We start from the raw sequence: 20,626 nt of genomic DNA, 5'->3' as shown, positions 1-20,626 counted from the left end.
CGGGGGCAGGGGCGGGGAAAAGCCATAAGGGTCTGGCCCGGGACGGTCCGTTTATGCTGGGCACGGGGCCGCGGGTCGCGACTCGATAACTCGGGACCGGGGCCGCTGTGTCACACCCATGCGGCGGCGGGCGGGGTTCGGGGCGTGTCCGGCGCGGGGGCTGCCGGGAGCCGTCGGGAGCCGTGCGCGGCTGCGGCCCGTCCCAGCAGCCTCTGCGGCCCGTTCCGACCGGAGCGGCCCGTGGCAGCGCGGGGAGATGGCGGCGGCGGGCACGGCGGGTCCCGAGCCACCTGGCGCGCTGGGCTCGCTGTTGAGCCGGCTGCCGCTGGCCCCGCGGCGGCAGACCGCCAGCCAGTGCAAACCGGAGCCGCCGCTGCTGCGGACCAGCAAACGGACCATCTATACGGCGGGGCGGCCGCCCTGGTACAGCGAGACCGGTGCACCCGTGGACGAGGCCTTCGTCATCGGTGAGCGGCGGGAAGGGCCGGGCCCGGACTGGGAAAGGGAGCGGATGGAGCTGGGGATGGGATGGAACCAGGACCGGGGCCGAGCTGTGAAAGGGGGGGAGCCGGGCGACGGTGCTGGATCTGGGCCCAGGGAAATGACAGCTGGGGCTTGTGCCACAGCCAGGGAAGCGATGTGACCGGCGGGAGCCAGTCGAAGCTGGGATCGGGGATGGAAGTGGGATGAGGTTGGAGCTGGGCGCGGGGCAGTAATGCAGCTGTGGGCACCGCGCTGCCCCACCGCTTGCCCCTAGGTCTGTGCGGCGGCAGTGCCTCGGGTAAGACGACGGTGGCAACACGGATCATCGAGGCACTGGACGTGCCCTGGGTAGTGCTGCTCTCTATGGACTCCTTCTACAAGGTGAGTGCTGGGGGCTGCAGATCTGGAGGGGTCCAACACGGTATTGAGTGGTGTTAGCGTCTGTGGGGCTGGCACGGTGCTGAGCGGTGCCAGTGTCCATGGGGTGGCGCTAAGCGATGCCGGTGCTCGCAGGTGCTGGATGAGGGGCAGCAGGCCCTGGCAGCCCGCAGTGACTACAATTTTGACCACCCTGATGCCTTTGATTTTGAGCTGCTTGTCAGTGTCCTCCGCAAGCTCAAGAAGGGCAAGAGCGTGAAGGTGCCAGTCTATGACTTCACCACGCACAGCCGTCGCCGCGAGTGGGTAGGTGCCACATGGGACCAAGGCCCCAAGAGGGTGGGTGGGGTGGACACCCTGGGTAGAGCTCCCAGGAAAGGGGTGGGTGGCTGCAAACAGGGTTAGGGAGCATAGGAGGGGACTGGAGCAATCAGGTGTAGGAGTTTTAATCTGGGGTAATTTAGGATGTAGAGGCAGGCAGGGAGGGAGCACAGAGAGATTGAGGGACATGGAAATGAGCCAGTGCAGTTCAGGGAGAGGCTGTGGTCAGGAGCCTGGAGGAGTGCAGAGAGGATGAGGCTGTGAGGAAGGTGTTGAACAGAAGTTTGGGGTTCTGGGTGAATGTGGGCATAAGAGAAACACCCTGTAGAGGTTGGATGATGAGGAGGACCTGTAAAGGTTGGATGATTATGGGGAGCCCTGCCCATGGGTGTTGTGGTCAGGGGTGGGGGTGTTGTCTTTGCTGAATGCTGATATTGCTGTAGTGCTTGTGAGGATGAGTACAGCTCTCATCTCCCCACAGAAAACAGTGTATGGAGCCAACGTCATCGTGTTTGAGGGAATACTGGCTTTTGCCAACAAGGAGTTGCTGAAGGTATTGCTGCCTGATGGGGCTGGTGGCCTCTCTTGGTGCGTGGTGTGGGAGATGTGTCATGGTGTTCTGTGGCTGCTATGGGCACTGCCCTGGTACAGCCCTTGTTGGCACTGGGTCTGGGCAGTGGCTGGAGGCTATGGCGGGAGAGGTCACCAGGTGCTTGTGGCAGAGCACCTCCGTGCCAGGGCTTCAGAGGTGCCATTGCTGGGTGCTGGGAGCGAGACAGGTCTGACAGGGGAATGCAAAGGGGATGCTCACCCCTCCCAGTTTTCCAGCTCCTGGACATGAAAGTGTTCGTGGACACGGACTCTGACATCCGGCTGGTGCGGCGACTGCAGCGTGACATCATGGAGCGGGGGCGTGACATTGTGGGTGTCATCAAGCAGTACAACAAGTTTGTGAAACCAGCCTTTGAGCAGTACATTGAGCCCACCGTGCAGGTTGCTGACATTGTGGTGCCCAGAGGTGAGACTCTGTTTGCCAGACCTCAGCTGGGTGTCAGAAGTGAATGTTCTGGGAGGGGTTGGGCACCGTGCATCTGACCCACCTTCTTCTCTCTCCTGGCAGGTGGGGAAAACTTTGTGGCCCTGGACCTCATTGTGCAGCATGTGCACAGCCAGCTGGAGAAGGTGAGGGATGGGCTGTGATCGCTGCACGTGCAGGCGAGGAGAATGAGTACTCTGCATGCAGAGAGTAGGATGTGACTGCTCATAGAACCCTGTGCTCTCATGTCACCTCTCTTTACAGAAGGTTTTGGTGCAGCTCTCAGGGCAGACTGAGCTGCAACACCGGGCTGGGGAACTAGAGACAAGGGTTGGAAAAATGAAGATTCTTGGCCTCATTCACTCACTGTTCCCTTCAGCCCTTCTGGTCTTAGCTGTCCCCACTTACTCTCCCTTGCCCCTGGGTTCACCCCACAGGCCACCCTTATTCCCAGGTGTACCCAGCTGTGGCTTTCCTGCTCCAGAAGTGGGGTGGGAGCTGAATGGGGCTGCTCAGGTAGTTGTGCCTGGCCATTGCATTGACTGGGTGTTCTTTTCTGTCCCCTTTGGCCATGCTGGATGACTGTGCTCCACCACTCAGCGTGAGATCACCGTCAGGTACGTGGAGACACCTCCCACCTCAGCAGGGCCAGTTCCTGGGCTGGAGGTGGAGGACTTCCAGCACCCCTCTGAGTCCTGCCCGAGTCTCTGTTGGGAAAAACTTTTGTCAAGATGCTGAACCATGGCTGCTGCTTCTTGACAGATGAGGGAGCTGTTCCACATGCAGCTTCCTGGGGGTTGTCTCACTGTGGCCATGGGCTCCTGTATGACCTGTCCCACGGCAGCTATGCTTGACTTATGAGATGGGCTCCTTGCACAAATTCTGTGCTTTTCTGGAGCATGTTTACTTCCCTGAGCACTGGAGTGCCCCAATCTGCTCTCTCCTATGGGAGGTGTGCCCTGGACAGTCCTTGTTCTCTGGGACTCCATGAGTCAGCCTCACAGGACATTCCTTATCCCTTGGCACAGCACATACAGCTCCTACAGCCCTGTCTCGGGGTATGTGTGGAGCAGCTCCGGCTGCCCAGGTGCTGGCAGAGCCTTGTGTGCTGCAGAGGCTGCCGATGGCTGGGTTTGTGGTTGGGGGAGGCTTGCCCCAGGGTGATGCTGCTTTGGGATCTGTGCTTGGTGCCAGACATGGAGATCAGGGTGGGAAGGCCAAACACTTTGTGGTGTCCAGCCTGTGCAGTGGGTTCTCTAGGAGGAGCCTTCCATCACCCAGGGGCCATGTCCCTCCAAGGAGGTCCAGCACAGTGGCTCTGTGTATGTGTGTGTGTGCTGTGCAGCTCTGAGTGCTGCTTCACTGTTACAGGGCAGCTCTGGCCTCTGCCCACCAAGGGCAGCCCTTGCCGAAGACGCTGAGTGTCCTGGAGAACACGCCGCAGGTCCGAGGCATGCACACTATCATCAGGTACATGGCTGCCTTAAAGTAGCACAAGCCAAGCTCTTGGTGTCCCAAAGCAATCTCGAGCATCATGTCTCATGAAAATGCATGAGTTAATAGTGTGATGCAGCAGCAGGGTGAGCTCCAGCTGGTGCCTCCACAGAAGGACCTCACAGCGGTGTCCCTGGACTCTTTAAAGCCTTATGCTCTATTGCATCAGCTCTCAATGCCAACCCTGTGCATCTCGATGCAGCTGCTGAACAAGTTATTCATCCTTTCCACTGGCTGGATTTTTGGCACAGGCAACTTTACCCATGTACTCAGTTTCACTCTCTCTTGTTCCGCTTGCCCCTGGGACTTCTTGATCTTCTCCTGACTCTAGGTTGAATGGGTTCTTCCTTAATTTCCATCAATTCCAACTCCTCTCCTTTGCTTGGGATGGTCACTCAAATTCATACTGCTGAGCACAGAATCCTCAGTAATGTTATTTATACAGGCTCATCATGTTCACTCAGTTACAATTCATCAGGGTCATGCAAAACTTCTATCTGTTCCTCTTGTTTCTGAGAAGGAGCTCAGCCTCAGCTCACCCATCTCTAGGTCACAGCTGTCAGCTGAAGGCTTCAGTGATAATCTCATGCTGAGCGAGATCACTTTTAACCCTGCCCACAGCATGGGATCCAGACAGTCTCATTAAGATCAGTTCCCAGCACTCCTGAGGGATATCCTTCCCATGGAAGGGCTGGTCTGCAGGACCACAGTACAAAACCTGGTGTGACTTTTCCCTCTGCTGCATTTAGGGGTTTGGATGAAGATGGTTTTGTGGAGCAGAACAGCTAAACAGAGCTGGCTCCAGCATGCAGACACTTTTTTTGTTGACAAGACCTTGGCATATCTGCTCTGGGATGACTTTTGAGCCACAGGCAGGCTTTTTTTATGAGGGACTGGTTGGCTCTGGCCTAGATGAAGCAGAGATGTAGTAGTAGGTGGCATGAGGCGAGGTGCCCTTTCTGCCCCTCTTCTGAGGTGCTTTGTTTTAGAGCCATTTAGAGAAGGACCCAAGCTGCTGCTGCTTCCACAATGTTGATATCACTTGATCATTCCCCACCAATGCTCATTTTTCCCAGGTGACAGTGGAATTGGTATAGGGCCAAGAGCTGCATTCTATAGGACCACTAAAATGTCCCTTGTTTCCTGCAGCTGCAAAAGCTTTAGCCTCTGTGTGTCTGTGGCTTCCAATGTGGCTCAGTTGGTAGCGCATAAGGCCCTTAATGGGAAGGTTGTGAGTTCAAGCCTGCAGTGGGCAGTAGTGTCCTCCCTACTCTAGTCATGAGGTCTGTGGTGACAGGTTGGACTCGATGATCTTTGAGGTCCCTTCCAACCTTAGGAATACTGAATACTGTTCCTGAGTTGTAGAACAGTGAGGGGATGCTGATCTCAGCAGGGCTCCTCCTCCCACCTCCTGACACTGTGGCTGGCCACCAGCACCCACATGTTGGTTTGGAGAATGTAATCTCACACCACACACATGCTTACACCTCTTTGTAGGAAGCATGGTGTTTGTGATTCTTCTCCAGGCTTCTCTGTGGTTTCTAAGGGATCTAAAGCATAAATCTTTTGAGGAGCAGCTGAGAGAGCTGGGGTTGTTGGTGAGAGAAGGTTGAAGAGAGGTGGGAATCAGTTCCAAGGAACAAGCAACAGGAAGTACCCTCAAGTTGCACCAGGAGAGGTTTAGGTTGAGCATGAGGAACAATTTCCTGGATCAGGCTGCCCAGGGCTGTGATGGAGTCATCATCTATGGAGGGGCTTAAAAGCCACGTAGTTGTGGTGCTGAGGGCCATGGTTTAGTGGTGACCTGGCAGTGCTAGTAACCTGTTAACTGTTGGACTTGATGATCTGAAAGGTCTTTTCCAACTAAAATGATTATGTGGTTCTATGACCCCCTGTTGAAGCACAGACACCTGGAGCAGTTTGCAACAGTCAAAAGCCAAACGATGTGCTTCACGCTGCCGGTGCTCTGGTCAGTCCCATGCCAGTGTCTGAAGCCCCTCACCACTAGGTGGAGTCCTACTATGCTGTTCTGACTTCTGGTCTAGTTAAGGAAACTTTGGAGCTGGTATCACCTTGTCCCTCCGGCATCTTTTGCTCTGGCGGTGGCTGACTTCTGTGGATTAAGCCAGTTTCTCCAGCTCCCCTGCTCTGTGCACTCAATGGTAGAGGTGAACAGGATACCCTGGGGGAAAGGCATCTCCAGAGCCTGAGTGTTGTCAGCTGTTTTCCCTTACCCAGGGTTATGAAGGGAGAGAAGAATGAAGTCTTTGTGTGGCAGCATGCCTGTCTGTGCCCTTCCTGCTCACTATCTGTGGCATTGACTGTTCACCTCTAACTCATCCTGTTCCCTGGAAGAGCCAGCAGCATGACTCTATTGTGTGCCGCTCTTGAGCGAGCCAGGTTCAGCCTGCCCTACCCAGAAGGGCAGGCACCAAGTCCTCTCTGGTGTGTAGCTGCTGTTTATTTCTTCCTCCTCAAAGTCTGTGTCCTTTTGCCTTGCCAGGAACAGCCCATGGTGCCTCCACCTTTCTGCCACAAGCCTCTGATAATCTTCATCTGCTTGGATTTAGGAGCATGCAGGAGGGCAGGCTGTGCAGGCTGCAGTTGGAGTCCAGCTGTGCTGCTGGTGTTAGCTGTGTGAGTGGCAGAGCTGCTGGGAGGAGGACTTTGCCTCTTCCAGATGGTAAATGAAAAACACCGCATTTATGAGGGGTGTTGACTTGGCCTGCCAGCCACCCCCTCAAATCCTGCTGCAGCCTCAGAAGGGAAAGCTGAGGCGGTGCTGTCACTAAGAGCCCAAATCTGAGGAGCTCTCTTGGTGAAGAGTGCCTGTGTTCAGTGACAAGGCAACGTGGTATTTCTAGTACTTGTAGGTGATACTTGGCAGCACTTGCTTCTGCGTGACTTCAGCACGGCATGGAGCTGTTAATGGTCCTCACATGCGACCCTCTGGGCTCCTCCACTTCAGGAATACCACTCCCTGCCTGGGGGGCTTCCTGGACTGCTCCATGCTGGCAAGGATTGAACAAACACCTTTCACCAAGCTTCTTGCACCTCCCAGCATGGACTTACTTTTGTCTTGGCAAACCTGATTTCTTCTTGGCCTCATTCTGCAGTGACAGTGCCCTAGTGAACCAAACTGGGTGTCTATGGATGCACCAGTGAGCTGTGAGCCAGGGTTTCCCTCCAGCTCTCTCTTTTCCATCGTGCCTTTCCCATTCCCTTCCTCAGAGACATTCTGTTAATTTTACTTGCCAGGCTGCTGCTGGCCAATGCTGTTTTCCTGTTGTTCAACACTGGAGGCTCAACTGTGCTCCATCCTTCTGTCTCTGAGGGCCTACCAGGAAGATGATGCCATGGCAGCAGATGAGCATTTACCATAGTCAGGCTTGGTGTCCTGGGACAAATGGCTTCCAGAGAGATTTTCTGTTGTGAAGAAGCAGGAACTGAGTGGCTGAATGATTTTATTCATGTTTCATTGGGTGATGAGATACTGGCCCAGGTTGCCCAAAGAGGTGGCAAATGCTCCATACCTGGAAATGTTCCAGGTCAAATTGGACAGGTCTCTGAGCAACCTGTTCTAGTTGTCCCCCCTGACTGTAGGGGAGCTGGACTTAGATGACCTTTAAGGTCCATTCCCACTCAAGCATTCTGTGATCAGGCTGAGAATGGACAGTGATAAGGGTGTGAGTCTTCCAACTTACAAGATGCTTCAGTATCAGGGTCCAGACCTCCAGAGCCAGTAGTAGTGTTTCATGCCACAGTACTTGAACAGTCCTTGTTGCTCCTCAACATCCCTGAAGTATCTCAGGCTCTTTCTGCCACAAGAGCAACATTTCACAGAATCCCAGCATGGTGGGAATTGAAAGAGGCCTCTGGAGATCATTAAGGTCAAGTCCTCTGCTAAAGGAGGTTTACCCAGAGCAGGTTACCCAGGGCCATGTCCAGACGGGTTTGGAATCTCTCCAGAGGAGACTCCACAACCTCTCTGGGCATCCTAGCCCAATGCTCCAGCACCTTCACAGGAAAGATTTTCCTTCTTCATGTATAGATGAAACCTCTTGGCTTGCAGTTTGTACCCACTGCCCCTTGTCCTGTTGCTAGGTACCACTGAAGAGTCTGGCCTCAGTCTCTGGGAACACAGGAGATTCCATCTCAACATGAGAAGAAACCTCTTTATGGTGAGGGTGATGGAGCACTGGAACAGGCTGCCCAGAGAGTTTATGGATTCTCCTTCTCTGGAGACTTAAAAAACCTGCCTGGGTGTGTTCCTGTGTGGCCTGCCCTAGGTGATCCTGCTTTGGTGGGGGGATTGGTCTAGGTGATCTCTGAGGGTTCCTTCTAATGCCTAACATTCTGTGATTGTCACCCTTTAGATATTGATCAGTTTGCCCTGCTCCAGGCTGAAAAGCCCCAGATTTTTCAGCCTTTTCTTGTCAAAGAGATGCTTCAGTCCCCTTAGCATCTCTGTAGCCTCTGCTGGACTCTCCCCAGTACTTCCCAGTTTCTCTTGAACTGGGGAGCCCAGAACTTGATCCAGGACTCCAGATGCAGCCTTACTAGTTCAGAGTAGAGGGGAGGAAATCCTCACTTGACCTGCTGGCCACACTCTTCTTAGTGCCCCCCAGTTTCCTTTCCACCACTTACATTTTGGTGCCCACATACTCATGAAAAGGCTCTGGTCCATGCCCTGTTGCACAGCTTCTCTTCAGGTTTGCTCTTGCCCTGAAACTTTGGACTTTGGGCTCTGACAGGACACATTGTCCCCTGCTGGAGCTGCCCTCGAGAGCGTGTGGCTGTTGATGATGGAGTAAAGAGCAGGGCGAGGTGCTCCTGTGCACTAGGAAGCTGCCAACACGAGACAAGGTAATTCAGATGCGAGACTTCTCTGTGCTCAGGTTTCCTCAGGGCTGGAGTGTGCTGGCTGGCTTTCAGCTGCTGACACTCCTCTTGCTGAACTGAGCCGATGCTGTGTCAGACTCCCAGGCAGATGCTTGCTGGTCCCTGTCAGGCCCCTGGTGCTTTCCTGCCATCTCCTGCTGAGATGGAGCTCACTGGGAGCCTTTTGCAGGGATGTGCACATTGATGTGGTTTGGCTACCTCCTGTTGAGTGGTGGGCAGCACCTGGGTCAGTGTGTATCCTTGGGCTTTACCTGAGCTGCAGCACAGGTGTCCAAACCTATGCTATGAAGAGACAAGGTGAGCAGAGCTGACATACAGATGGCATGGAGGCATGGCTGGAACAGTCCTGCTCTGACTACTACAGGAAGGGTCCTCTGCTGCTGCTGGGGCATGTCAGGGCTGCCCTCCCCTGCAGCACCCTTTCCCCCTTGTACTGCTGGCAGATGCTTGTCCTCTGGATGAGAAGTTTATTGGTTGCCTTTGCCTCTGTTTTGGGCCTCTTGCTGCAAGAAGGACCTTGAGGTGTTGGGGTGTGTAAGGACAACAAAGCTCATGAAAAGTCTAGGACAAAAGTCTTAGGAAGAGCAGGTGAGGGAACTGGGATTGTTCATCCTGAAGAAAAGAGGGCTCAGGGGAGACCTTCCTCTTCTCTACAACTCCCTGAAAGGAGGCTGGAGAGAGGTGGGGGTCTGTCTCCTCTGCCAAAAAGCAAGTGATAGAACAAGAGAAAACAGCCTCAACTTGTGCCAGAGCAGGTTTAGGTTGGACACAAGACCTCAAAGTGTTGTCAAGGACTGGAACAGGTTGCTCAGGGCAGTGATGGAGTCCCCATCTCTGGAGAGGTTTAAATGTCATGTAGTTGTGGTGCTAGTGGACATGGTTTAGTGGTGACCTGGCAGTGAGCAGTCAACAGTTAGACTTGATAATTTTAAAGGTCTTTTCCAACCAAAATGATTCCATGATTCTAAAAGGCAGGCATGCTGGGGCCCTCGTAGCACAGGGACAGGGATGCTTCTTCATCCTGCAACACCTTTTGGAGGCTGTGGAGGAACCTACCTCTGGTCTGAGCACTAATGATCCTGTCCCACCCAGGTCAGGGTTGACCAGGGCAACCAACTGCCCCTTGCATGGCAGAACAGCCCTGGGGCCACTGTGGGACTTGTCAGAGGCAGCTGTGGGCCTGGGTACCTGGGGCTCAGCTGGTGTGGGATGCCTCCAGAGCTGCTACTGTGGGTCTGTGTAGGGGAAGTCCACACATGGATTAAAGTGTGTGCTGACAGCCCACGCTGAGGAGCTGTGGGCAGGGTGCTTGTTTCTTCCAGAGCATAACTGATTTTCTGTCTTCTCCAGGAGTCCTCCAGTATTTCCACTCTGGTGGTTGAGTTTTCTGGTCACTGCAACACTCTTGGGTATGTTACCCAGGTCTGGCTACAAAAATGTCTCATGATAGTAGCAGCTGTTTGTCCTTCTGAGCAGTGTTGACTGTGCTGTCTGTCATCTTGGTGAGATGTAAGAATTGGCAGATGATGTCTTAAAATACAGAGTAAAAATATTGAATATCCTTCTGCCTCTCCTGGACTGCTGCCAGCTCCACCTCTTCCATCTGGACACTGGGAAACGTCTGCAGGGTTCCTTTGTTCCCTGCAGCTTCTGGACAATACTGGGGGTGTGTGCAGGCTGCATGGCCTTAGAGCCGGGTCGCAAGAGAACAGATTTCATCTGTGTCCTGTTAACCATGGTTGTTCTGTGTCCATCTGCCTCTGGCTGCTGTTCAGCCAGGAGCTTGGTTTTGATAGTTCTCCAGTGAAACAGTGCTTACATCTCAGCCTGCTATGTGCTCTTCTACCAAAGCAGCTGAGTGGTATAGATGGATATTGATGGAGTCATTACAGTCACGTTTTAAACCACAAGCACATGCCAGGTTCTCCTTCTTTCCTACTCAGTGACCTTTTGCTGAGGTACTCTGCCTTGACTGGCCATGCTGGTGAAGGAGCATTTCTGCTCGCCCTTTGAGTGATGTTGGACTGGTCCCAGTCCTGCTGGTCAGGATGGTGCCACACGCCTGTACTGCTGTGCGGCAGGAACTGTGTGTGCAGCAAACCTGATGCTTTCTGAAGGGTTTTTTTCTTGTGTGATTGGAGGGTTGGGCTGCAGCACAAGCATGCTGATGATCAGAATGCTCCTAATAAGAAAAGCCTCTTTCCCCTCTGCCCCAACACTGGGATTAGCATGGGATTAGTTGCCTTTACTCCAAAGGGAGAAGGGGAGGGAGGTGTCCTGAGTTACAAGCCCATTGTGGTTTCATTCTTATTTATTTCTTGCTGCCCACAGCATGTCAGTGTTGTGGTGAGACAACAGCAGGTGTTTTAAATCTGTCTGGTTCCCAGCAGTGGTTTATCTCCAACCTGGTCCGTAAATGGAGAGGACTTGGGAAAGTGTTGTGTGTTTTCCTATTCCTGGTATCCCAGCAAGCTCCTGGATGGGGTGTGGCCTGGCTCTTCCACATCCAGGTGCTCCCAGAGCCAGCTGTCTGGCTGTGCCTGGTTCGTCCTGACTGTATCCCTGTTGCACTCTGTGCTTCCCCGACAGGGCCCGTGTGGAACACTTGCCACTTGCTCCCAAGATTCTATTGCCCCAGAACTACTGGTGCTGCCTGATGTCCTGCTGCTCCTGCCACTTGTTCTTCTCCTGGTCCTTTTAATGTAGCTGTGTCCTGAATTTCCAGACCTACAAATCCTCCAGCAGAGGATCAGCAGCAATGAGAGGTTGTGCTCAGAGCAAGTGATGCTGCACTTCTGTACCTGCTTCTGTGGCACCTGCCTCATCTTTGTTCGGGGTCAGGGTGTGCATCTACACCAGGCTGCTGATATTTGCTCACTTATTCCTCCTCTGCCATTGGCTTTATTCACTTTTCTAGTCCAGCTAGCCCACTGTGCAAGGTCGGCCCTGAGCTGTCCCACGTCCCAAAGATGGCTGAGCAGCTTCTCGTGGCATCCTTTCAGTGCATCTGACCTGAGTGATCTGCTGCAGGCTCTGTTCCCCACTTACAGGGGAACCAAACACATGGCTTGACCATGTGCTCCTTTCCAGACACCACCCTAGCTCTTCAGTGAGCCCTATGTCACCTCCCTGAGAGCTCCTAGGCTCTCAGTTTTCTTTGAGCCCTGTCTTTGGGGTGGAGCGAGGACTCTGCTCTCATCTCATGCTGTTGTCTTCCCTCCACAGGAACAAGGACACAACTAGGGATGAATTCATCTTTTACTCCAAGCGCCTGATGAGGCTGTTAATTGAACACGCCCTCTCCTTCCTGCCGCTCAAGGTGAGCAGCCACTCCTCAGGTGTGGCCACAGCCACATTCCCCCTCCTGAGCCTGGGGCCATGCAAATGACAGGTTTCATCCACACTCACTTCTCCCCTTCCTGCAGTCGGTCACTGTGGAGACACCTCAGGGGACAGTGTACGAAGGAAAGCGGTTCCACAGGCAGCGGGTGAGGTGTTGTCCTGTCCCCTTTCTTCCCCACCAGCACATGACTGCCCCAACTTGGCACAGACTGGGAAAACCTGGTGGCTCCAGGGTCCATCCCTGCACAGATGAGCCGCTCAGTGGGGCTTGTTCCCCCTCCTCTGGTGCTAGAGCCTCAGGAGCTCACAGGAGCACAGTGCCAGGCAATGACGTTCTCATCCCTTCCCAGATCACAGGCGTGTCCATCCTGCGCGCAGGGGAGACCATGGAGCAGGCCCTCACTGCTGTCTGCAAGGACATCCGCTTGGGCAAGATCCTCATCCAGACTAACCATGACACGGGTGAGCCCGAGGTGAGCGACGCTTGTGGCCCTGACACTGTGGAGCCCCTGACACTGCACTGTGATCACCATCTCTTGTTCTTTCCCTCCTCAGCTCCACTACCTGCGTCTTCCCAAGGAGATCAGTGAGGACTATGTCATCCTCATGGACAGCACCGTGTCCACAGGAGCCGCAGCCATGATGGCTGTGAGGGTCCTGCTGGTGAGTGGTCAGGGATGGCAGGGGGAGGAGTGATGGGTCACACCCTAGCAGCAGCTGGGCTCTCATGGCACTATGTACTGCAGGACCATGACGTGCAGGAGGACAGGATCTTCCTCCTTTCGCTGCTGATGGCTGAGATGGGGGTACACTCTGTGGCCTATGCCTTCCCCCGTGTCCGCATCATCACCACTGCTGTGGACAAGAGGATCAATGAGGAGTTCCACATCATCCCAGGCATTGGTGAGCGCAGACTAGGCTTGTGTCAGCAATAGTGTGGCTGGCAGCACCAGAGCAGTGATTGTTCCCTTGTACTGGGTACAGGTGAGGTTGCATCTCAAATAGTGGGTTCAGTTTTGGGCCCCTCACTTCAAAAAGGACATTGCAGTGCAGAAGCATGTCTAGAGAAGAGCAGCAAGGCTGGCAAAGGGTCTAGAGTACAAGACTTGTAAAGAGCAGCTGAGGGAACTGGTGTTGTTTAGCCTGGAGAAAAGGAGGCTCAGGGGAGACCTTCTCATTCTATACAACTTCCTGAAAGGAGGTTGGAGTGAGGTGGAGGTTGACCTCTTCTCCCAAAGAACAAGTGAGTACCATGAGGAAACAGCCTCTAGTTGCACCAGGGAAATTTCTGCCCCAAAATGGTGGTTGAGCACTGGAACAGATGGCTTAGGGTAGTGGTGCAGTCTGCATCACTAGAGGGGGTTAAATGTGGTGCTGAGGGACATAGTTTAGTGGTGACCTGGTAGAGCTGGGTTAATGGCTGAACTTGATGATTTTAAGGTCTTTTCCAACCAAAATGACTCTCAGGCTATGCTGTTACTCACTGGCCAAATCCCCCCAGTCCCTTGCCCCAGCAGCCCTATGGGGTGCCCAGTGGCCTCCCTGAGGGAGCCCCAGAGCAAGGGACTTGGGACTGCTGCTGCCATCACCTTACTTTGTCTCCTCATCCTTCAGGTAACTTTGGGGACAGATACTTTGGCACCGACGGCCCCTCTGCCTGGTGTGAGAGTGACAGCATGGACTGCTGAGCTGGCCAGCTACAGGGCCAGTCCATGCCTGTGCCCCCCAGAGGGGCTCTGAGCTGCCAGCCTGTGCCACCTACCTACAGCATGGCTCAGCCCTGACAGCCCCCGCTCGAGGAGGCCCTTGCCGCTGGCCTCTCCTCCACCTCTGGGAGCCATCCTCCCCGAGGAGTAGGAGGAGGATGGGGTGGAGGGAAGGATGGTGGCTCCTCTGCCCCTGGGGACAGGGTCAATTCCTTGCCTCCAGAGCCCTGCCAGCTGCACGAGGTGATCTCCCTGTGGCCCATGCCTGGGGGGGGTGGACCAGTCACCCTCTTCTTGGGGGAAGTTGCGGGTACAGGGTCCAGTCCCCTTGCAACTTTCTCCAGGCCAAGGCTTGGTCCTGGGCAGGCTGCCAGGCTGGAATTTGTATTTATTTGTATTTATTTTGTGCAGCTGCCTGCACAGCTCTCTGGCAGGGCTCACCACCTACTTGAAAACCATCAGGGATTGGGGATCTCTGCAAGGAACCACCTTGTCCCCACTGATCTGACACTCCATCCCCTCCCAGGCCCTGGTTTTCAGTGCCAGGAGGTCAGGGACTGCTTTGCCCCCACACTGGCCAGAGGGTTTGATATTCAAACACTCTTCTCCCAGTGAGATTCCAGCTCTGCGGGGTCAGCCTGGGGACCAACTAAGGCTCCTGGCTCAGCTGCCACCACCCTTCTTGCTCAGGTTTTTCATTGAAGGGACAGGAGCAGGAGCAGACATGTCTCCAAGCAGGGCTGAGGGTCTGTGTCTGGCCCCTGCCCCCCTTTGCTGGCTGTGCCCCTGGCCCCAGGCACTGCCCCCTCCCTGCTGCCCTCGTTTTGTACCCCAATAAAGGAGCATCATCACCCTGAGATCTTACCTCCTGCCACCATCATCACCTGCTGCTTCATCACCTACAATGGGCAGGGGGAGGGACAACAGGCAAGGGGTGCTGCCTGCTTGCAAGGGTGTCACGGTGTGCCAGGGGAGGAGGTGATAGAATTGTGTGTGTCTGTGTCCTACGCTGTCACTGTCTGGGTGTGGGTGATTGGGTTGTCACCACGTACGGGGGGTGCTGGGGGTGTCACTGGGTGTGGGGAGGGGATGAGGGGTGTGTCAATGAATGCTGGGGTGCTCTGGTGTGTTCCAGGGGGTGTGACTGGGGGACATGGTGGGGGTGTCACCAGGTACTGGGGGTGCTGGGTTATGTGCTGGGAGTGTCACCACACACGGAGGTGAGGGGGGTGTTACTGGGAGTGCTGGGCCGTGTGACAGGGCCATCACCCTGTGCTGGGAAGTGTCCGAGCCGGCTGCCGGCGCTGCGCAGGCGCACAGCGGTGGGGGTGGAAGTGGCGGCAGGGCCGGGGCGACTAGTGTCGCCGTCTGCCTCCCTTCTTCCGTCCCTTCGATCGCCTCCGCCGCCTTGGCGGATCCCGGACGGCTGCAGCGGAAGCTGTCCCGGGTCGGGGAGAGCCTTTATTGGGTCCTCGGCCTGCAGAAGGGTAGCTCCCCCGAGGAGATCAAGCGGGCTTACCGGTACGGCGGGCACCGAGGCGAGACGGCGGGGCTGGGGCAGCGGCCTGGGGATCCGTCCGGGTGGCAGGCGGGGCGGGACCAGCCGGGAGGGTGAGGTCGAGCGTGCCTGGCGCGGAGACCGTCCCGGGGGCACCCGGGCATGCAGGGCTGGTCCCGGCCCCGATATAGGTCCCAGTCCGGTCCTACTCGGCATGTCCCGCAGGAAGCTGGCCCTCAAGTACCACCCGGACAAGAACCCTGACGACCCGTCTGCCGCTGAGCGCTTCAAGGAGATCAACAGCGCTCACGCCACACTGAGCGATGAAGACAAGCGCCGGCTCTACGACCAGTACGGCTCCCTAAGGCTCTACGTGGCCGAGCAGTTCGGGGATGATGCCGTTAAGCACTACTTTCTCACGTCCAAGTGGTGGTTCCGGGTGAGCCTCATTACTGATTATCCCGGCACTGGGCATCGTCGGGGCTGCCGTGGTGGGAGTCCTGGTATAGCTCAGTTGCACTTAGGGGGACCTGGATGCAGGTACAGCTTGGCCCCAGCAGGCCTTGGCCCTGTGCTGTGGCGTTCTCACCTGCTGCTGCTGTTGCTGCTGCTTCTGCTGTGGGACATGCTGCCCGCCGAAGGAGGATGAGTCCTACAAGTACGTTGACCCCAAGGACCTGGAGGCGCAGATGCACACAGAGGACAGTGGTGAGTCAGACTGGCTCTGTCTGTTTCAAGACCACCTGGCTGTATCTTGTGTGGGACTCAGGGGGAGCTCGTGTCTCATCTCATAGAGGGGATGGAGCTCTGGCTCACGGCTCACGTGGGACTCGGCTGCAGCTCTTGCTGAACTGCCAAGCCTAGGTGTTTCCCAGCTGGACTGGGGCTTGTGATAATGACAGAGAGACCCACCACGCAGGCCATGAGAACTGTCTCCTTCCTTGCTTGCCTCTAGGTGAGGGCCCCCTGAAGCCCCTGTGCAGGTCTTTGACTGAGAGACAGATGAGTCTGTGCTTTCCAGAGCATAGAACACAGCAGGAGCAGGCATGGTCCAGGCTGGTTTAATTCTCTGGGTGCTGGCCATACTGGTGCCTATGGGGACTGCCAGTAGGTGACTTGTGGAAGTCTCTATGGGGTTGGGGTACTGCATTATGGCTGTGTGCTGGCTAGAGGTTTGGGAGCCTTTGTGGGGGTGTTGGGGCATCCCAGATACCAACTTGCTGGCACCACAGTATGAGGCTGATGCACAGCATTTCTCTTCCAGGTCGACAGATACCCATGGTGTCACAGCCCCACCCTGCCAGTGTGGAGCTGTTGCCAGCTGTCAGCGCCAGGAACGATGCCTGAGGCTGGCCTTGGTTCTGCCATCTCCTCCAGGACTCAGGGCTGGAATCCTCCTTTAGGACTGTTACTTTCTGGGACCCCAGTCACACCACCAGCACCGGCTTACCGGCGTCACGGTGGTTAGAATCTCAGGTTATTTTAGCCAGTATCAATGCAGGGGCTCTTCTAGCCCTGCTTAAGTTCTGGGGCAATGCTCCTGTTGCCCAGCACCGGTAGTGGAGGTGGCCTGGAGCCTGTGCTGCTGCACCCCATCCCCCATGCCTCCTCGCTTGCTGCTGTGCCCTTGCCTGGCATGGGACACCAGCCTGTCAGCCGCAGGCACAGACCTCTCCAGGCCAAGCTCTGTCATTCATGAGACCGTCAGCACTGTAATCTCTGGCGCTGGGCTGAGCCCACTGCCCAATCTCACAGGGACCCTCACAATGGGTGCTGGGTGCCAAATGCTGCTGGTGGGGTTGGGGTGCTGCCTTCTGTGCCCCCATCCTCTTTGCCCTGCCCCAGCCCTGGGCACTGGCTGCACCCTTTGCTCGCTGCTGCTGGCCGGCTCTCTGCAGGGCTGGGCCCAGCACAGGCACTTTCCTTGGGTTCATGTAGGTTTTATGGCACCATTAAAAGGTGATGAGAGGGGAACTGTGCACATGTCCTGAGTGCTCCAGAGTGGGACCTGGCTCTACCTGGGGGGCTGCAGCCATGGGTTGTGTGGGGAGGATGAGCTGAACAGGGTGTGGCATAGCTGGGTCATGTCTCACTTGCAGCTCAAGGGATGACTTTCTCAAAGGGTGTAGGTTGCTCTGTTTCCTGTCACTTTCCTGGGTCAGTTCTGTGTGCCCCAGTTGGTGCTGGCTCCCACAGGGCTGCTGCCGTGCAGAAGTGTTTTAGCCCACCCAGCTGGCACTAAACGCTCCTGCAGCCACTTCCTCACTGCTGCCCCTTTTGGTGGGATGGGGAGGAGAAAATGCCACAAAAGGCTCAAGGGTTAAGACAAGGACAGGGAGGTACCACATACATGTAAGTGCTTCCAGTGCTGCTGATTGACTTGGCCTTGCCCAGAGGTAAGTCTGACATCTAGTTCCACTCCTGCCAACCCCCTGTCCCAGACACAGACCTAGCACTGTGGGGCAGCACTAGCCTGGCTGGGCACCCTGCTCCCAACTGGCACCTGCACAAAGACTGTCCCTCTTCTTCCCACTGCTGATGTGTGATGTAGCAGTGTTCTGGTCTCCCTGTGACCCTGGGGGTGATGCCACCCTGGGCCAGCCTGGCTGCCAGAAGCAGCTCCCCTGGACATAGGACTGGCAACTCAGTGTGAATCTTGCTGCCCTGGAGCCCTGTTCCTAGCCTGGACATGGCTGCTAGCTGCCTGGTCAGGCTCCTTAGCTCCTTCCTGGCTCTTCCAGGGACTGTGCCCCTGCTGAGGGCCAAAGCTGGACTGTGCTGCCACATGTGGGGAAAAAGGGGTAGGGATGACACCGTGAGCCCTTTGTCCTTCCCTCCCACTCCACAGGCACCAGCCTCTGCCCACAGATGCACAGGCTGTGTCTCATTCCCTAAATATAGTCAGTGTCAGGGGAGCAGTGGCAGGGGGGTTAGTCCTGGCAGCAGCCTTCTGGGAACCCTCCCACACTACTGTCTAGGGGCACTGCCACTGGACAGGGTCTGTGGGGCCTAAGGGGACCCTGGCCCTACTGTCTGCCAGGGAGGGCATGCTGCCCTGCTCCCCCAGGCCTGGCTCTGCTGTCCTTGGTCTTGCCTGCCTGCCCCAGCCCCATGGGCTCCAGTTCACACAGGATCACACAGGATGTTAGGGGTTGGAAGGGACTTCCAAAGATCCAACCCCCCTGCCTGAGCACAGGTCACACAGGTCTTGAAAGTCTCCAGTGAAGGAGACTCTACAACCTCTCTGGGGAGCTTTGCCCTCCCCATGCAGGAAGTAGTGGCAATACAGAACCCCTGGAAAGCAGACTAGGGGCCTGGGCTGGGGTGGAGAAGGACAGGCACCGAGAGGAGGTCTGCCTGCGGGGGGTGGCTGTCAGTCCTCGGGTCAACTGGTCCCTGGGGATCAGCCGGGCATGGGCTGTCAGCCAGTCCCAGGAGGTTAGATGGGCCGGTCCGTAGGCTCAGCCAGTCCCTGTGGATCAGCCGGTCCCCAGGGGTCGGCCAGTCCCTGTTGGTCAGCCGGGTCCGGTCGCAGGGGTCAGCTGGTCCTGGGGGTCAGCCTGTCCCGGGGCCAGTGGGCCCCTCTGACGGACCGTGGCTCAGTGTCACCCAACGCCGCCGACAGCTGCGGCGGCCCCGGCTGGGCGGGGACGGCTAAAATTAGCGCCGAGTTCCGTGGGGCCGGGGCAGAGGTAGAGCGGGGACCAGACGGCCAGAGGGGAGCCGGAGCAGGCAGAGCCGGGTCGGGCCGGACCCGGACTTCGCGGTGGGGTTGAAGCCGCTGCTGGCGGAGGCGCGGAGCATGGAGAGCTTGGAGAAGCAGCTCATCTGCCTGGAGATGTTCACCAAGCCCGTGGTCATCCTGCCCTGCCAACACAATCTCTGCCGAAAATGTGCCAACGATGTCTTCCAGGTGCGGCCGCACCGGGACCGGACCACGGCGTGGGCCGGATCGGTTCCCGGCACTGGGACTAGCCGCCGGGATCCCTGGGTGGGCTGCACCCTGGTCTGCTGGGAGTGGGGACAGAAGCTGTGTCCAGGGCCATGTCTGTGTCCATGTATGTGTGTCTGTCCATGTCTGGGGCTGTGTCAGTGTTCGTGCCCATGTCTGTGTCCATGTGTCCATGTCTCCATTTCAGTGTCTCTGTGTCCATATTGCTGTCTGTCCATGTTAGTTCATGAACATGTCTGTGTCCATGCCCATGTCTACCCATGTCTGTCTATGCCCGTGTTCATGTCCATATGTCTCCATGTCCATTTCTGTATCCCTGTCCATCTTTATCTGCGACTGGGACTATACCTATCTGTGTCTGTTGCATGTCCGTATCCTCATGTGTTGAAGTTGGTTTGTGTCCATGCCTGTGTCCATGCAGGGAAGTGGGGGACCCAGCCTTTGTGGGTTTTTTTGCTCCTGGCAGCAGAGGCCAGGGTGGAGGGTGCTGGGGGGCTGTTAGGGGGATCTGAGGGTGGGTGAACACAACCATGCCCTGCTGCCCACTCAGGCTTCCAACCCACTGTGGCAGTCACGGGGCTCCAGTGCGGTGCCGTCGGGCGGCCGGTTTCGGTGCCCGTCTTGCCGGCATGAGGTGGTGCTGGACCGACACGGCGTGTACGGGTTGCAGCGAAACCTGCTGGTGGAGAACATCATCGACATCTACAAGCAGGAGTCAGCCAGGTGCGGGGCGCACCGGGAGCACTGTGGGGAGAGAGCTTCAGGGAGAAAAAAGGGAGCCTACAGCATAGGGGGGCTGCAAGGATAGGGTGGGGGCTGTTCCTGGGGCCCAGGGGTATCCCTGGGTCTGGGTGTGTCCTTGGGGACTGGGTGTGTCCTGAGGACTGGGAGTGTCCCTGGAGTCGAATGGGGGCCGAGGGTGGCCCTAGGGCCATGCATATCCCCGGGGCTGGAAGAATCCCTCAGATAAGTGGTATCCCTGGGGTTGGGGGTATCCCTGGGACTGGGGACCCACTGTTGGGCAGCCATGCCCGGCCCTTGCTGCAGGCCCCTACACACCAAGGCCGAGCAGCACCTGATGTGTGAGGAGCACGAGGATGAGCGGATCAACATCTACTGCCTGCGTTGTGAGGTGCCCACCTGCTCCCTCTGCAAGGTCTTTGGAGCACACAAGGACTGCGAGGTAGCGCCGCTGCCTGCTGTCTACTAGCGGCAGAAGGTGAGTGGTGCTGGGGAGTGCTGATGAGAGGCCTGGAGACTACTCACCCAGCCAGCCTCCATGCTCTTCCCATCTTATCCCACCCCCTACTGTCTCATCCTGTCACATCCTGCTCTGTCCCATTGCCAGCCCTTATCCCATCCCATCCTATCTCCACCTTCATCCCATCCTATGCCCGTTCCCCAACCCTAACCCATCCCATCTTGATTCCATCAATTCTCATCTTGTCCCACCCCCATTCCCCATCCTATCTCATCATGCCCCATGACATCTCATCATGTCCCATCCCCATTCT

At 56.4% G+C, this 20,626-nt stretch overlaps 3 protein-coding genes across 3 annotated transcripts in view; all 3 read left to right on the top strand.

The window, feature by feature from the left end:
- Window positions 1–202: 202 nt before the first annotated feature.
- Window positions 203–14,539, top strand: LOC137443408 (uridine-cytidine kinase-like 1). The gene is made up of 14 exons (XM_068143086.1): window positions 203–467; window positions 758–864; window positions 997–1,167; window positions 1,664–1,735; window positions 2,011–2,200; window positions 2,303–2,364; window positions 2,819–2,835; window positions 3,590–3,688; window positions 11,840–11,933; window positions 12,040–12,102; window positions 12,307–12,429; window positions 12,512–12,619; window positions 12,703–12,859; window positions 13,571–14,539. Exons 1-14 carry the CDS (start codon window positions 257–259, stop codon window positions 13,642–13,644), a joined length of 1,548 nt encoding a protein of 515 aa, XP_067999187.1. The 5' UTR covers window positions 203–256; the 3' UTR covers window positions 13,645–14,539.
- Window positions 14,540–14,815: 276 nt separating this feature from the next.
- Window positions 14,816–16,597, top strand: DNAJC5G (DnaJ heat shock protein family (Hsp40) member C5 gamma). Its single transcript, XM_068142921.1, has 5 exons — window positions 14,816–14,834; window positions 14,946–15,183; window positions 15,386–15,599; window positions 15,721–15,868; window positions 16,425–16,597. Exons 1-5 carry the CDS (start codon window positions 14,816–14,818, stop codon window positions 16,505–16,507), a joined length of 702 nt encoding a protein of 233 aa, XP_067999022.1. The 3' UTR covers window positions 16,508–16,597.
- Window positions 16,598–18,915: 2,318 nt separating this feature from the next.
- Window positions 18,916–20,626, top strand: part of TRIM54 (tripartite motif containing 54) — a 33,108-nt gene continuing 31,397 nt past the window's right edge. Inside the window, 3 exon segments of the mRNA XM_068142920.1 lie at window positions 18,916–19,073; window positions 19,663–19,835; window positions 20,160–20,331. Of these exon segments, the coding sequence (XP_067999021.1) occupies window positions 18,963–19,073; window positions 19,663–19,835; window positions 20,160–20,331 (456 nt within the window). The 5' untranslated portion in view covers window positions 18,916–18,962.

This window comes from Melanerpes formicivorus, unplaced genomic scaffold (assembly GCF_026170545.1).
Source record: "Melanerpes formicivorus ecotype bairdi unplaced genomic scaffold, bMelFor1.0.p_v2 SCAF_9, whole genome shotgun sequence".
Classification (NCBI taxonomy): Eukaryota; Metazoa; Chordata; class Aves; order Piciformes; family Picidae; genus Melanerpes; species Melanerpes formicivorus.
Note: the sequence above shows the minus strand (reverse complement) of the source record. Positions and strands in the feature narration are given on the sequence as shown.